Raw genomic sequence first — 18,260 nt, forward strand, 5'->3', positions numbered from 1 at the left:
GCTGAGCAGCCGGAGTCAGGCCCGGGGCCCGAGCGGGCCCGCGCCACTACGCTAAGGGCGGCGGCCGGGCGGAGAATAATGCACACTGGGTAAAAACACATTTATATACGAACCTCCGAGAAAATTTTCCAACAATTCCTTCGTCCGACCACCATGCACCAGGACAGGAAACAGCCGCCCGGCCCCCAAACCCCGCAACACGCATACCCAGTCTGAAGCCCGCCCCCAGCTTCCATTGGGCTGACACTGCGTCACTCGTGAGGCAGCTCCTGCTTGCCATTGGGTCAAATTTAGGCGACGCGAGAGACCAGCTTATCCCCGCCCCATTTTGGTGACGTCAGGCCGTCAGAGCAGTGCCAGAGTGGCTTGCCTGAAATGCGGAATGGAAGTTCCTGAGTCTGAGTGGTTGGCAGAACCGCTCATCCCAGATCGGCACCGCCTCGCTGGCAAGTGAATTATGCAGATTCCGGGGCCCCAGCGGGAGGCGCCATTTTGTAGTGAGGGAGGGAGGCTGGTCCTTGTGACTAGCCGGGAGGGAGAAGGGGTGACTGGCGCCATTTTCCCCACAGGGGCTGGCCGGTGATCTGGGCTCTCCCGGTGGGCTTACTGGAGCACGTTCTGGGGACGGGTTGCGCTTTGCCTAGCGATTGCCGAGCATCGCCCGGTTGGGAGGGAAGGGGTTGGAGGGATAGGACAGGATGGGATGGATGCCTAGCCGCTCCCTGGGGGCTCTCGGTGTCACCTGAGGCCTTTGGGCCTGGATGAGGGCTTTGCTTTCTGAGAGCTGCCGTATGCCAGTCCACGACTGCCAACCCTCTCCGCGCCTGTCCAGTCTCCGGGGCATCGACAGTCCGGCGGGAGGGTGAGCCTCCTACCCCTGCCGAAGCGTCGGAGGAGCTTGGCAGCCGGGGATGGTTTGGGACTTTGCTGGGAGATACTGCGGTTCTTTGATCGCTCCCGTGTTCAGGTTCAGGATTTGAAGTCTTCCGTAATGCTCCTTTTTCACTTTATCTTTTGTATGTGTCGCGAATTAAAGGAAAGCATTGCCTCGGGTTCCCTGAACGTAGTGAGAGTGAATACACTGTGTTGGGTTTAGGCAATGATTTGTAGGTCTCCACCCCAATTTAAACCGCCCGGGTGGCTCGGTTGGAGCGTCCTGGACCCCGGTTCACCAAAAGGTTGGGGTTTGGTTCCCGGTCAGTGCGCAAACCTAGGTTGTGGTCGATCACTGCCCGGCGCCTACCGGAGGCATCCGACCAGTTGTTTCTCTCCGTCTCCCTCCCTCTCTCTAAAACGTATCCTCGGGTGAGGATCTAAAAATATAAACAGACCACCAAAAACACAAAAACTATCGAAAATACTAGCCATTTTTGGAGTATGTAGGAAGTTCATTTGCTTTGGCAGCCAGGCTGAGTTAAAATGGGATGAAAGTGCACAGACTCGAGGTTTGTTACATCGGCATTCAGGTGCAGAATTGAGTTACGAGAATGCGAAGGCCCCCGTTACCGGAGGTGCGCGTTCTGCCTGCAAAGATTGGAGAAAGCCGGATGATGTTAGACTTGGTGTCAAGCATTTCAAATGGTTATGAAGTGGCCAAAGGGGTAAATCTAAAGGAAGTTAAAAATCGCTAAGTGAGGACAATTTAAATGTCTTGATTGGCAGTGGAGCCTAGTTTGAGAATTTAACTGGTACCTTATTTCTTGGTGGAGCGTGGGGGACATAATTGATGCCCAAACGCCATTCGAAGGAAAATAGGGATTTTGAGTTTCGTTTGAAATTACTTAGACGTTGAAAGAAGTTATTATTTTTTTTACTCCCTTATAAAAATGAAAAATGTGACAAAAATTGGATTAGGTTATTTAAACTGGAGGAATTGACTCATTTAAAACAGCATCATACCCAATGCATAGATTCCTTTTGTCAGGGAATACAATATAAGAATTCAGATGAAAAACAAGGTGTACTTTTAAAAAAAGTGTTTTAATTTATATTTTCTGAGCCTTCCAGGTATTATAACTGTATTTGGTAATCAGAAATGTTACCAAACCCTGGTGGGGGGCGGGTAGCTCAGTTGGATAGTGTTCTGATAACCCTAAGATTGCCTGTTCCATCCCCCATCAGGGCACATACAAGAAGCTACCAATGAATGCATAACTAAGTGTGGAGCAACAAATCAATGTTAAAAAAGAAATGTTATTAAAGGGATCAGAATATTTGATGCAGTTCAGCTATTTATTACTAAGTCCCATACCTATAGACTATTCCTTAAAACACCAATAATTTTTATATTACCCTTTAATTGCAGATTGCAATCACAGAACCTTTTTTTTCTTTTAGTCCCCCTTTTTAAAAAATTTAAAATTACAGTTTACATTCAGTATTATTTTGTGTTAGTTTCAGGTGTACAGCATAGTGGTTAGCCAATCATACTTTACAGTGTTTCTCCTGGTATTTACATTACCCAACTGGCAGCATGCATAGTTATCGCTATATTTATTATTGACTATATTTGCTATGCTGTATTTGACATCCTCATGACTATTATGTAACTACCAGTTTGTACTCAATCCCTCCCACCTTTTACAGCATCCCTCAACCCCTTTCCCTTATGGCAATATGAATCTGTTCTATTTCTATGAGTCTTTTTTTTAAAAAATTGATTTCAGCCAGAACCAGTTTGGCTCAGTGGATAGAGCGTCGGCCTGCGGTCTGAGGGGTCCCGGGTTCGGTTCTGGTCAGGGGCATGTGCCTTGGTTGCGGGCACATCCCCAGTGGGGGGCGTGTAGGAGGCGGCTGGTTGATGTTTCTCTCATCGATGTTTTTGGCTCTCTCCCTCTCCCTTCCTCTCTGTAAAAAATCAATAAAATATATTTTAAAAATATTGATTTCAGAGAGGAAGGGAGAGGGAGAGAGAGAGAGAAACATCAATGATGAGAGAGAATCATTGATCGGCTGCCTCCTGCATACCCCCACATAGGGGATCAAGTCCACAACCCGGGTGTCCTGACCAGGAATTGAACTGTGACCTCTTGGTTCATAAACAGATGCTCAACCACTGAGCCACTGCAGCCGGGCTATGAGTCTGTTTCTTTTTTTCTTTCTTTCTTTTTTTTTATGAGTCTGTTTCTTACAGGACATCTTTGTATCCCCAGAACTGAGTAGTTGTAAAAATTAAATGGTGGTGGTGGATAGGATGCTGTAATTCTCACAACGCCCAGAGAGAAATCTTAATTCTGATTTTGTCACAGGCAATGGAACTTTGTGTTAACAGTACTTACCAGTGACTATAGAATTCAAATGTACAAAGTATTCAGGGTGATCCATAAGCTTCATATTTTCCCCAAATCACTTCCTGTCCCTTATATCTTGATTTAATGGCTTGGAAATATTTCATTTCCTACCAATGTGAATCTAGGCTCTTAAATAAAGCTGGACCATTTGGTCAATTTTCTCAGTAGGCTAATTTATCACTAGCCTGCTTTAAACCCTATTACCATAGTGTCTTTAAGAACATTGCAGTAACAAAACTTTCTGGAGAATTGGTTGAATTTGGCACATTTCTACCATGATAACTATTAAAATATTATCCTATAAAGGATAATATGCAGATTGACCGAACGGCAGAACAACCGGTCCCTATGACATGCACTGACCACCAGGGGGCAGATGCTCAACGTAAGAGCTGCCCCCTGGTGGTCAGTATGCTCCCACAGCGGGTGTGCCGCTCAGCCAGAAGCCAGGCTCACGGCTGGCCAGCACAGTGGTGGTGGGGTGGTGGTGGGAGTGTCTCCAGCCTCCGCTACAGTTGGACATCCCCCAAGGGCTCCCAGACTACAAGAGGGCGCAGGTCAGGCTAAGGGACACCACCCCTCCCCCCCAGTTCACAAATTTTGTGCACCAGGCCTCTAGTTATCTATATAAAAGGCTAACATGCTGTGTCCCCTCGGGAGTTTGATTGCTCTATATGACTTGTGCTGACCACCAGAGGACGGTGCCAATCGAAGGAAGGCCCTGGCCGGCAGCCAGCAGCTGGGGAAGGAAGGCCCTGGCTGGCAGCCGGAAAGCCTCAATCAGCCCTGATCACTGGACAGGCCTAGGGACCCTACCCGTGTATGAATTTCGTGAACAAGGCCTCTAGTATGTGTAGAAAAAATAAATGCATTAAATCCTTAAAAGTATCTCTGGGATTACTTGGGTTTATTAAAATATTTTTGCAATAAATTTGAATATTTTTAAATCATGGATTTGTAGATTTTTAAACACTCAAGAGTTTTATTTTAATTAAAATCTTTATTTCTGAAAGTATTATATATGTCCCCTTCTTTCTCCCATTGATCCCTTTCAGCCCACCTCCGCCTCAGGTCTTCACCACCCTACTGTCTGTGTCCATGGGCTATTCATATATGCATACAAGTTCTTTGGTTGATCACCTCCCATCCTCCCCTGCCTTCCCTCTGAGATTCCCCCACTCTGTCCCATGCTTCCATGTTTCTGAATCTACTCTGTTCATCAGTTTATTTTGTTAATTAGATTCCACATATGAGTGAACACTCAAGAATTTTAAACCAAACTAGTAGCTTGCTCTGCATAGGTAGATGTGGCTGTAAGTGTATCACTTGTCTCAGAACCTGTTGCCTCTTCTGTAAGATAAAACCACTTAGGCATGGTGTGATTGGCAGGATATCTGAGAATGCAGGTGAACAAATGCAGCTCAGTGCCTATCAGAGATACGCTCAAGTACAATGGAACCTCAGTTTTCGAACTTAATTCATTTGGGAAGGCTGTTCAAGAAGTGATTTATTTGAAAACTAATCATTTTTCCCCATTAGAAATAATGTAAATTGAATTAATCCTTTCAAGACCTCCAAATGATTCCTTGTTTTAACCTTTCTTATGTACTGTTTAATCTATAAATAAACACTTCTTAAATTTATCAAACCACTCCCTACTAGCCTTAAACAAAATTTTCATATATCACTGCTTCCAAAATATTATCCCTGGCTAACCGCTTTTCATTTATCAAATCAACAACAGTTTTGCTATCTATTAAATTGCCAGTGATTGTTGTTTTGTGAACACTTTCACACCCTTAGCAACATTAGCACTCTATGTTTTATAATTGTGCTAATCATCAATTTCATCTGCAACAAAAGCATCTCTTCTTTGTTGCCTGGAGACAACGCTTGTCATGCTGATAATCAGCATGAAAAGGTTATCAGGTTGAAAACAAGTTTTCATTGACACCTGAGACATTTTTTCTGTCAACAACTTGGTCGAGAATGGAATTGTTCCAGGTGGGAAATGTTTGAGAAACCAGGTTTGACTATTTAATGAACAAGACACTAAGTTTGTACTTAATAAATGTTAGCCCATCTTCAGTTTTCACTTTAATGGCCTCTATAGCAATTCTTAAGCACTTTGATAAAGCCCCTTTGAGATGCTGATGAAAAATATGCTAAAAAGTTTGTAGTTTCATAGGACTCCTGGGAGTCCTTGGCCTGTAGACTAAACTCATTCAGTTAATCTCAAGTTTCTATACTGAAAGCATTAATCAGGGCTTAATTAAAATTAGAATATATTATGGAAGTGTATGATTAGGTTAAAATGCCCCTTTCCAATCTCAGATAAACGGTTCTCTGTATAGATGATGACAAGCATTGCTATACTACAACTGGTAATGTTTTGTTAGTGGCTAATTGCATGATTCCCCTTATTTCAAGCTGATATAATTCCAGTATGAGTGCAAGTTTTCCATTTTACCAACTCTACCCTTGGACCACTTGTTAACCCTCCCATTCATTCTACCTTTGAAAAATCACCCAGTACTGTTCTCCAAATTTAATTGTGGTTAATGTGTATTGGTTTATTTTAGTGCAAAATAAGAGAAATCTACTCTTAATTTAACTTACAAATTGTAAATCTTGCGAAGCCCCTGAAGATTCCAGGTGTCCCTTTGAAATTGGCTACCTCCACAAAATTCTACCTTCATTTTGGCGTCTAATTACATTTTTTTAAAAATATATTTTATTGATTTTTTACAGAGAGGAAGGGAGAGAGATAGAGAGTTAGAAACATCGATGAGAGAGAAACATCGATTAGCTGCTTCCTGCACATCTCCTACTGGGGATGTGCCCGCAACCCAGGTACATGCCCTTGACCGGAATCGAACCTGGGACCCTTCAGTCCGCAGGCCGACGCTCTATCCACTGAGCCAAACCGGTTTCGGCGGCGTCTAATTACATTTATTTAAATCTAAAGTAGAGCATCCCAAACAAGGAAAACCAAGTTTCTACAGTAGTTAGGCAGTAGAGTTAAATAGTGCATAATACATAAATGAAGCCACTGTTTTTAACATTCTTCTCATACTCTTGAAACAAAGAACATTTTTTGTTTTTGTGCTAAATCTCATGTCTCCAAATAAGCAATAAGACTGATACTGTTTTATAGAAAAACAGTAAGTGCTGTAATTGGGGGGAGAGGGGAAGGTTTGTAGTACATTGAAAGACTTAATAGGCCAGGCCAGCAGCTCAGTGGTTGAACGTTGACCTATGAACCAGGAGGTCACAGTTCGATTCACCGTCAGAGCACATGCCCAATCCCGTGTGGGGCTTGCAGGAGGCAGCCTCTATCATTGTTGATGTTTCTATCTCTACCTCTCCTTTTCTCTCTGAAGTCAATAAAAATATGTTTGATAGGGTAAACAAGACTATTTCCCCCCTAATTTGGTGACAGATACATACACATGAATAAAACTATTAATTTGTATAAAACAATTCATATTACATTTTAGAGAACTGTAACCAAATTTGAGACTTGCTCTAAACAAAACTAAAACTTGAGATACTCATATACTATAAAATTTACCCTCTTGCCCTAACTGGTTTGGCTCAGTGGATAGAGCGTCAGCCTGCAGACTGAAAGGTCCCAGGTTCTATTCCAGTCAAGGGCATATACCTAGGTTCCGTGCACATCCCCAGTAGGGGGTGTGCAGGAGGCAGCTGGTAGATGTTTCTAACTCTCCATCCCTCTCCCTTCCTCTCTGTAAAAAAAATCAATAAAATATATTTTAAAAAAAATTCACCCTCTTATAAGTGGGCACTTAGTTTTTAGTATATTTACCAGGCCGTGGAACTAGCCTATTTAATAAAGATGGAATATGCAAATTGGTACTCATTTCACGGCAAAAATGGCAGTGCCCACAGCAAATAAGGAGGGAATATGCAAATTAATGTGACAAAGATGGCGGTGGCCAGAGAAAAGGCCTGGGTCCTGGGTGCCAGAGGGAAACTGGTGCCAGCAGCCAGGGGAAGGAAGGCCTATTCCTGCACAAATCTTTGTGCATAGGGCCTCTAGTTAATATAAAAAATATTTTAATTCCCAAAAGATCCTGTACCCATTAACCAGTTAACTGCCACGATATTTTGAATTTAATTTAAAAAGTTCTGCCGGTTGCATCTATAGATGCTTATGGCATACAAATGGCTAATAATCACTTCATTTCTTCCCCTGGCAACCATTAATCCACTTTTTGCTTCTATGGATTTGCCAATTCTAGACATTTCATATAATGGAATCTTTTGTCTGACTTCTTTCACTTTGTTTTCAAAGCTTATCCACGTTGTATGTACAGTACTCCATTCCTTTTTATTGCTAAATATCTGATTTTAAAGGTACACCACATTTTGTTTATTCAATTGACAGCTACTTGGGTTATATCCACATTTGGCTATAATCTAGTATTAATCATGTACAATGTACAAGTTCTTATGTGGACATGGCTTCCATTTCTCTTGAATATGTGTAGCTAGGAATGGAATTTTCTGAGGAACTGCCAAACTTCAAACTTTTCCACGCCACAACACAACGGGTAACCGTTTTACATATTAGTGGTGTATGAGCTTTCTAGTTTCCCCACATCTTCACCAATACTTGTAAATTACCCACATTCTTTTTTTTCCCCAATATATTTTATTGATTTTTTACAGAGAGGAAGGGAGAGGGATAGAGAGTTAGAAACATCAATGAGAGAGAAACATCGACCAGCCGCCTCCTGCACACCTCCTACTGGGGATGTGCCCGCAACTGAAGTATGTGCCCTTGACCGGAATCGAACCTGGGACCCTTCAGTCCGCAGGCAGATGCTCCATCCACTGAGCCAAACCGGTTTGGCTACCCACATTCTTGATTGTAGACAAGCTAGGTGTGAAATATTTGTATTCCAATTTGCATTTCTCTGATGACTAGTGATGTTGGGCACCTTTCTAATGTGTCTATCTTTGGAGAAATGTCTACTTGGATTATTTCCCATTTAAGTATTTTGCTATTGAGTTATGTGTTCCTATATACTTAGGATTTGCATCTGCTTTGCTTTGCTATCCAAGAAAGCATTGCATTGCCTAATTCATAGTCACAGACTGTTGCCTACATTTTCCCCTTGAGTTTTATACTTTGATATCTTATTAAATCTTTGAATCACTTTAATTTTTGTATATAGTGTGAGGTAACCATCCAACTTCCGGCTTTAGCATGTAAATACACAGCTGTCATAGAACCATTTGTTGAAAAGATTCTTATCTTTGTTGAAAATCAATAGACCACAAACTTTAAGTTTATATCTGGACTCAAATTTTATTCCATTGGTCAGCATGTCTGTCCTATGCCAGTACTACTATCAGTTACTAAATCATGTTCCCATTTAAGATTGTTTTGGCAAAAGAAAAAAAAAGATTGTTTGGCTATTCTAAATCCCTTGTATTTCCATATACAAATTTTAGGATCCATTTGTCAATCTTGCAAAAAAGGTAGCTGGAATTTTATAGGAATTACACTGAATTTATAGATGAACTTTGGGAATATTTGAACGTGGGATTTCATTTTTAGGCCTTTCAACGGTTTTGTTTTTCATTTTGTTAAATATATCCATATGTAGCCCTGACCGGTTTGGCTCAGTGAATGGAGTGTCAGCCTGCAGACTGAAGGGTCCCAGGTTCGATTCTGGTCAAGGGCATGTACCTTGGTTGCGGGCACATCCCCAGTGGGGGGTGTGCAGGAGGCAGCTGATCGATGTTTCTCTCTCATCGATGTTTCTAACTCTCTATCCTTCTCCCTTCCTCTCTGTAAAAAATCAATAAAATATATTTAAAAAAAAAATCCATATGTACATTTTCATGTTATTATACATGGAGTTTCCTTACGTTATTTCATTGCTATATAGTACAACTGATTAAGATTTTTTTATTTTTAGAGAGGGAAACATTCATGAGAGTGAAACCTGTATTGGCTGCCCCCTTTAGGCACCCCACTGGGAATCCAGCTCATAACTTGGGCATGTGCCCTGATTAGGAATCAAACTGGCAGCCTTTCCATGCACAGGACAGCACCCAACCGAGCCACACTGGCCAGGGCACAACTGATTTTGTGTATTGGTCTTGTGTCCTACAACCTTGATGGTCATTAGTTCTTTTTGCATGTCTTTCTTAGGGTCTTCTGTAAGATGTGAACCCACTTCTGCCTTTTCCATCTAGATATCTTATTTCCTCTTGCCTAATTCCCCTGGCTAGAACCTCATGCAAATGTTGAAAGTGGCAACAGGGGGGCATCCTCATCTGGTTCTTTTGTTAATCTTCACTGGGATTTCCCTCCCTTGCCCCCACAATTGATTTCTAGAGTGGGAGGGGGAGAGACAGAAACATCGATTGGTTGCCTCCTGCACTTGCCCCAACTGGGGATCAAGCAGCAAATGAGGTGTGTCCGTGAACACAATCAAACCTGAAACCCTTCAGTCCATGAGCTGCTGAAGCTCTAACCACAGAGCAAAACTGGTGAGGTCTGTTTCTTGATCTTAGGGGGAAGGTTAAGTTTTTTGTTTTTATTGATTTCAAAGAAGGGAGAGGGAGAGATAGAAACATCAATGATGAGAGAGAATCTTTGATTGGCTGCCTCCTGCGCGCCCCACACTGGGGATTGAGCCCACAACCTGGGCATGTGCCCTGACCTGGAATCAAACTTTTAGATTTGGGGTTGATGCCATTCTTCAGGTTGAGGAAGTTCCCCTGTAATTTTGGTTTGAGTTTATTAAAAGGATTTTGTAAGAAATATTACAAGACTGATAGGAAGCATTTCAATACAGAATTCAAATAGAATGTAACTGGTGACTTTCAATCTATACATGTAAGATCTAATATATAAAGGAATTAACATGCATACTTTAATGAAACCTGGATAATTCCCTCAGACAAAAAAATAAAATTACTTGCCGAAACCGGTTTGGCTCAGTGGATAGAGCGTCGGCCTGCGGACTGAAAGGTCCCAGGTTCGATTCCGGTCAAGGGCATGTACCTGGGTTGCGGGCACATCCCCAGTAGGAGATGTGCAGGAGGCGGCTGATCGATGTTTCTCTCCCATCGATGTTTCTAACTCTCTATCTCTCTCCCTTCTTCTCTGTAAAAAATCAATAAAATACTTTAAAAAAAATAAAATAAAATAAAATTACTTAAAAGATATCTATTCCTCCCATAGTGATAAAAATCTAGCTGGGACCTAGTTTCCCTTTGTAAGAAATACATGTACCAAAGCATTATTGCAAGGGCGGCTAACTTCATCAAGGTTTTGCAAAAGCTAAAATTCAGATGGGATATTAATAGTCACAGGTAATCATCAACAAACATGTAGAACAGAGCTGACATTTTTATGACTGATGTTTTAATGTAGTTTTAGGTCATTCATCTTAAAAACTTTGGAACGCTTACTAATATGCTTAAGGCATTATGCCAGATCGTCCCAGATTCATATTAATATAATTCTCAATGACTTTTTCTTCATGCTTGCCCCAGGGACTATATCTGGGGGTGAATAGCAGCATATAACCAACTAAAAGCCTGGTGCACTCAGGGCGGGTGTGTGTGTGTCCCTTGGCCCGGATTGCCAGGGCACAGGACAGGCTGAGGTACCCCACCAATGGACGATCAGGCCAGGGAGGGACCACAGGAGGGCTCCAGGGCATGTCCGGCCCATCCCGTTCAGTCCCGATCAGCCAACCCCATCAGCAAGCTAACCTATCAGTTGGAGCATCTGCCCCCTGGTGATCAGTGCACATCATAGCAAGCAGTTGACCAGCCTTAGCATATCATTAGCATTTTATGCTTTGATTGGTTGTTCTGCTGTTTTGTCTATTTGCATATTACCCTTTTATTATAAAGGATAGGGCTGTTTGATCAATCCTGTTTTTTGTTGTTTTTTAGAGGAGAAACATCGACATGAGAGCAAAATATCAATTGGCTGCCTTCTGCATGTGCCTCAAACGGCGATCAAACCTGAAACCCAGGCATGTGCCCTGACCCAGAAATCCAAGCAGTGACCTTTCCATGCACAGGACAACCCCCAGTGAGCCACACTGGCCAAGGTGGATCAACCCTGCTCTATAGTCTCTTCTGGAGGTGAACATACAGTCCCATTTGATAACCTGCAGAGAAACAAACTGCCTTTATTTAATACTGATAAATGAATAATTTAAAAAGATGGATAGCTTAAGTTTACAAAATCAAGACTATACACTAATGTCAACCTCTAAAAAAGACAAATACTGAAACCCATACAAAATCAGAATTCTATAAATTAAAAAATGTTATAGGTTAGTGAAATTGTGGGAAAGACTGTTAAAATCTACATGCAACTAAATACATGTTTGTAAATACTCTAAAAGTCTTCAAAAGTTCTACAACCTTACCTAAAAACATGGATATATTAAGACTCATAATCTATAAGAAACTATAATGTTTAAGGAAATACTGAAAAAAATTGAGGTATATATTAGATGCATTAGAAACTGCCATTTAAACACTATTTAATATTAAATATAGTTTAATTTTAAGGTCTTTAATTTCAGTTAAAATCCATAAGTGGAAATTAGTTTGGATTGCCTGACAAAGAAAACAATAAAACTTGTTCTCAAAGACATACCAATACATTTCCTTGAAACAAAAGCTCAGCAAATGAGAATTTTCATACTATGCACTGGAATAACTAAAACTTTTATTAGGTATGATTTTCCAATAACAATGTGAAAATTGGAACTATCAGTTCAAAGAGCAGTGAAGTCTGAAATTTTAAAAAGTAGACTAAATATTGGGTAGGAGATAAAAGATAAAGGAAGACGAAAATGTTTAATACTATTCAATATCTCCCCTCTGTACACAATGCTTCATATATACAACTACTCCATTTTATTGATTTTATCTAATAGTGAAATCCCCTTAAGTTGCCTAGGGTATACAGATGGTATCCAACTTGGGGGAAAAAGAAACATACTTGATTAACAGTTTTCACTCACACACTTTAGACAGACAATTCTTTTTTTTTTTTTTTGCAAGATTTTCATAGTAAATTCATAAATATAGGAAATACTTTCACTCCTTTCAGTGTTAAAATAGAAAACCAAACAGTGCCAACATTAATGGCTTAATTATTGGCATACAAGAAAAACACAACACCAATGAGTTTTCTTCATTATGCATTTTAAATATCAATAAATTTTCTAATCTGTTATAGATAACAGCATTTAGTAGTTTGAATTCATTGAGATGTTGCTTTCAATTTGAAATATTGTTGTATACATGTATATAAAAAATAACCCAATGTATGACCCATCTGACTGATGTTTAAGATCAATAAAGGCTTATTTTTTAACATGCAGTTAGGAGAGAGGGAAGCAAGCCAACCTCTCTACACTGTCTGTTGCTGGCTTACTTTTGCAGTGGTATCAATAGTGGTTTTGGAGGGAACCCTGTGCCATCTACCTATCTATTTAAGATCAGATACCACAAAAGGGGCAAGGGGGGAGGATATGTATTGAATGTCAAATTTTAAAAGTGTGCATTTTGCACTCTTTCTAAGTACAGGATAAAAACAGGCCAATAAGGAAAAAGTTCTTATAATGAGGAAAACACTGCAATCAAATCAAGACATAATAGCCGAATTAAGTTATTTTAATAGATTGCATATATCGATGGTTAGCCATAACTCTTGATAACTCTTTAAGAGTAGAACTTTATATCCAATTTACATGCTTCAAATATCACCTTTCTTATTACAGTAAGGTCTTGTATCCAAATATCCACTTGTACACTGAGAGCTTTAAGAAAAGCAGGACACAGAGGGAATTGCCATTTTTTAGCAGCAATGAAGTATCATTAACCCCTTTTAACATACCGAATTCAAGTCACTATCAGAGGTGAGCGCACCACAAAGTCACCAGGTACAAAATTGCTAGTTCATTTTTAAATTAATAACTTGAAATTACCCATGCCCCCCACCCCATTATATCCCTTCTTTTTATAAACAGCAAACATTTTGCTATTTTATACATAGGCTAGCAGGCTTGTTTCAATATGAAAGTGCTAATTCATTTACAGATTTTAAAAAATCAGTTATGTAGTGCTACAATAAATGTCCAATCTACATAGGAACAATCTTTGATGAGTGAAAAGATGGAGATGGAATAAGGTTGTCAATTACCTTATTTACATATGGAGAATAGATACCCAAAGATGAGGAAGAGACAGAAATCGGACAAATACTCATAGGCGTAGAAATTACATCTACCTTTGAGCTTATACTGTAAATGAGACAGTTTAAATAGTCCTGTAGCCCATGCCTATTTTTTCCTTAGAAAAAGAAAAGCTGCCTTCATGACATCCCCTCTTGTTTCATATTTCCACAGTGTCACTTGAATTTTCAGTCAGAATCTTACTTTCTTCAAAAAAATAGGAAATACACCCCTCCAAGTTGCCTCCCTCCCCCCACAAAATCCCTCTCGTTTCTTTTTCAGTGCCAAGTTCCATGATCAGGTCTGACCTCCTGTTTTTTTGTGTGTGTATTTTTGGGTGTTTTTATTTTTTGTCCATCTATTGATCAATTAGTTTAGAGTGGATAACATGAACCAGTTCTGAAACCGCTACTAGGAGGAACACAAGCTCATCACTACAATCACACAGCAGGAAAGACAGTGGTAACTCAGTTCATCCCTGGTGCCGGGCCTCCAAAGTTGAAAGAACTTGGCACAACTGGAGCACTGAATTTGTATCCTCCATGCTTCTCAATCATTTTGGATTCTAGAAAACAAATAAGTGGTAGTTTAATAGAACATGTGATCATCTTACTTACTTTGGAGAACAAAGTTCCAAATCTAGAGTACCCTCGCTAAAATGTTCTTAAAATAATAATAATAATAAAATAATAATAAATAGATAGATAGATAGATAGATAGATAGATAGATAGATAGATAGATAGATAGATAGATAGATTTCAGAGAGGAAGGGAGAGATAGAAACATCAATGATGAGGAGAATTATTGATCGACTGCCTCCTGCAAGCCCACACTGGGAATGGAGTCCACAACCAGGCATATGCCCCGGCAGGGAATCGAACTGTGACCTCCTGGTTCATAGGTCAATGCTCAACCGATGAGCCTTACAGGCTGGGCAAAATGTCCTTTTTTGAAATGCATACTGGCTAGAATGTTTAAAGATAAAGAGATAAGGTAATATCTGAGATTTTCTTTACCATAATTCTAAAGAGTTGTTACCATAACTTTTAATTTTTTTTTTTACACTTTTAATAAGATTTTCAACTACCAAGCCATCACCATGTGCTTGAGCAACCTTAAAACTTCTGCACAGCCAAACTGGTTTGGCTCAGTGGATAGAGCATCAGCCTGCGGACTGAAAGGTCCCAGGTTCGATTCTGGTCAAGGGCATGTACCTTGGTTGCGGGCACATTCCCAGTAGGAGGTGTGCAGGAGGCAGCTGGTCGATGTTTCTCTCTCATCGATGTTTCTAACTCTCTATCCCTCTCCCTTCCTCTCTGTAAAAAATCAATAAAAAACATATTTAAAAAAAACAAAAACAAAAAACTTCTGCACAATGAAAGTAGTCTTCAGCTACACTTAAAATCAATAAAGTAGCCAAACACAAAATTCATTTCATTTCATTCCTTCAGGTTAGAGTGGATTCCTATCACCTACAACAACTGGAGCATTTACATAGCTAAAAATAATTTAATATAAAATTTTAAACCTATATCAAATCATGAACTGCATTCAAGAGGGGTTGTGGTCAAATTAACATACCATGGGCTGCCCTTCTTTGATCAGCCAGAGTTGCTATATCCTGTAACTGTTTTCTTTGTTCTTCATTAAGACCATGAGTCAGAGTCTGATACCACACAGGATTACGATTTTGTATAGCTATCAAAAAGAAACAAAACGGGGAAATGGAAATAGTGAGAGACCTGGTAGCTCCTTTCTAGTTTGTCCCCTGAACTCCTCCTCCAGTACTAAAATTCTGGTCTATTTTACATTCCCTCAACCGTCCGTCCTTCTGGATGAAGCCTCAGTGGTGGGGGCCAAGCTCCTTGCACGAATTTCACACATCGGGCCTCTAGTAATTTATAAACTGTCCAATTCTCAGACAGCTAAGTGTGGATTTGGCTGGGAAGATACATAAACACAAGAGTGAATACTTCTGGGGTAAGCTGGGAGGCTAGAAATCAGAAGTGGGAAAGAGGAACTATCATCGTATAAACATTTTGAACCGCACTATTTTCCTATAATATGCATGATTCAAAATTATAATCTAAATAAAAATAATAAGATAAAGAAAATCCTCTCAAACTATGGCAACAGTAGAAATAACTTTGGTTACTTTGCCTAACAATCCTAAATCATATTCTATTGGGTATGATATACTCAAATCCCTTTAAGGGACAGATCTAAGAACAGATTGGTTCACGGAAATTGATCATATTAGAAGTATATAAATTATATATGATGTGACTTACTTTGAAATATAGCTTTAAATATTTGATACTCATCAACAGGGTTATCTTCATCATCAATGATTGTGGAATAGCCTTCCAAAGCAGTCTCCTCAGCATCATTTTCTTCCCATTCGTCGTCATCTCCATCTTCACCTGCTTGTTTAGCCAGAATCTCTAAGTATTCTTGACCATCTTCATCAATGTCATCTTCATCACTCCCCAGTTCCTCTGCCAAGTCAAAAAATAGGCCCTTTTGTTAATATTGCAATATTCTGTTACTCAACCAACTGACAGTGATAACAGTAAACTACAAATCCTAATTGAATAAATTCAGGGAAGAGTTCCAGGAATTGGTGTTTAGGTATGTGTTCAGCAATAAATAGGAAAAAAATTCTCGAAGGAATGCAAGAAACCCAACCATAATTCTTAGTAATATTAGAGGTTTGAAAATGACTGCATAATGAGATCAGCACTTGGTGTACCCTGAGCCATATGACAATATACCAAACCAAACACTAATAGTTATGTAGTTTATATTACATCCACAGAACTTGTTTGGCAAGACGTTTTAATGGCTGGCTATTAAAATGTTCACACATTTTAATAAAAGACAAAAATGGCAATTGTAACCTTATTTTGGAACCATTATAATTTCTCTTAACCAACATTCTATTAATTTATACTCTTGTAGTCTATAGTGTCTTGTAGGTGAAATATACTAGGCAACATCCAATTAATATTAATTTACAGTTAGGACGCTGAGATTTTAGCACTAATAAATGATAGATCAACACTGAGATGCTAGATCAACACATAAATGCCTAGAAGTGCTTTTATAGATATAGCTGAGTTCCTGCCTTCTTAGACCTTACCTTAATGGGAAGGTAAGACTGTCTTTCTATGAATAATGGAAATGAAAACGTTTGGCTATGATTTCACATTTCTTTAGAAGAGTGGTTCTCAACCTTCCTAATGCCGCGACCCTTTAATACAGTTCCTCATGTTGTGGTGACCCCCAATTTCATTGGGAACAAATTGAACATAATTAAAGCATAGTGATTAATCACAAAAACAATATGTAATTATATATGTGTTTTCCGATGGTCTTAGGTAACCCCTGTGAAAGGGTCGTTTGACCCCCAAAGGGGTCGCGACCCACAGGTTGAGAACCACTGTTTTAGAAGAAGGGCTAATAAGTTAAGTCTAGCGATATTTCTAACTAGGTAAGTTTGGCTTTCTCCCTCCCAAATCCCTTACCCGTTTCATCATCATCATCAGCTTCATCATCATCATCACTGTCATTTTCATGTTCTGCATGGCAGGCATATGCTCTTTTTAATCCATTAAATAAAAGGATAAAAGCTGGCAAAATCTGTCCAGAAACCTGATTTAAAACTTGTGGTATCTGTTCCATATCAATAAGAGCACACAGGCCCAGAACACACATCTTTCTGTCATGTAGCCTAAAAAATAAAATAAAGATATTTTCTTTTTTTCTTAATAAGTAAAGTTCCTTACAAAGTTAAATAAATAAATATCCAATATATGTCACTCACCCCAAGAAACAATCAACATCATTAAGCCACTGTGTAATAAAATGATTTGTAACTGGTTCAATGTTATTAGGGAAGCGAAGATTTTCTAAGGTGTTAAGAAGGAGGTGTGGATTATAATACAAAGCTGCAATGGCAACTTGCAGGCACATTGTTCGAAGTTCACTTGTCTTCACCTCTCTTGTCAGTCTCTCTAATGCTGCTTCCACGAATGAGGGAATGCACTATTAAGAAAGAAAAATATTCCAAAATTACAAATTAACAGCAATCTAATTATCCTACCCATATTAACTTACTTGTTCCCTCATTTCACCCCCTTTCCCCATTAAATGATATAATAGCTTTTTGTTGAGGCATTTCACTGGGAAATCTAATTTTAGAGAGAGATAAGTCTTCATCAAGATAGAGCCTCACCCTAAGTGGTTTGGCTCAGTGGATAGAGTGTCAGCCTGCGGACTCAAGGGTCCCAGGTTCCATTCTGGTCAAGGGCATGTACCTTGGTTGCGGGCACATCCCCAGTAGGGAGTGTGCAGGAGGCAGCTGATCGATGTTTCTCTCTCATCGATGTTTCTAACTCTTTATCCCTCTCCCTTTCTCTCTGTAAAAAAATCAATAAAATATATATATTTTTTAAAAATAAAAATCATCATTCTCCCCTTAAAAAAAATATATATAGAGCATTGCCAGCAATAGCTATCATGGATTCACAATACTCCAACTGGCTAACCTTACCATGGCAATAATTTCTGCAATATATACATGTATCAAATCATCATATTGTATATCTTTAACTTATACAATGTTCTATTTCAACTAGAGGCCCGGTGCACAAATATTTGTGCACTGTGTGTGTGTGTGCCTCAGCCAACCTGTGACCTCTTGCAGTCTGGGGT

The 18,260-nt window shown here is 39.7% G+C and overlaps 2 protein-coding genes across 4 annotated transcripts in view; both read right to left on the minus strand.

Moving 5' to 3' along the window:
- ZNF143 (zinc finger protein 143) overlaps positions 1–185 on the minus strand; it is a 36,517-nt gene extending 36,332 nt beyond the window's left edge. The window contains exon 1 of the mRNA XM_015563723.1: positions 114–185. The gene's annotated coding sequence lies outside the window, so the exon portion shown is untranslated. The remainder of the gene's footprint in view (positions 1–113) is intronic.
- Positions 186–12,198: 12,013 nt separating this feature from the next.
- Positions 12,199–18,260, minus strand: part of IPO7 (importin 7) — a 65,418-nt gene continuing 59,356 nt past the window's right edge. For all 3 annotated transcript variants that reach the window (XM_015563724.1, XM_006763477.2, XM_015563725.1), the window contains 5 exons: positions 17,371–17,591; positions 17,072–17,277; positions 15,836–16,042; positions 15,126–15,242; positions 12,199–14,108 (listed from right to left, as the gene is read on the minus strand). In XM_015563724.1, coding sequence (XP_015419210.1) covers positions 14,011–14,108; positions 15,126–15,242; positions 15,836–16,042; positions 17,072–17,277; positions 17,371–17,591 — 849 coding nt within the window. In that variant the 3' untranslated portion in view covers positions 12,199–14,010. The remainder of the gene's footprint in view (positions 14,109–15,125; positions 15,243–15,835; positions 16,043–17,071; positions 17,278–17,370; positions 17,592–18,260) is intronic.

The sequence above is a fragment of the Myotis davidii genome, unplaced genomic scaffold (genome assembly GCF_000327345.1).
Source record: "Myotis davidii unplaced genomic scaffold, ASM32734v1 scaffold118, whole genome shotgun sequence".
Classification (NCBI taxonomy): Eukaryota; Metazoa; Chordata; class Mammalia; order Chiroptera; family Vespertilionidae; genus Myotis; species Myotis davidii.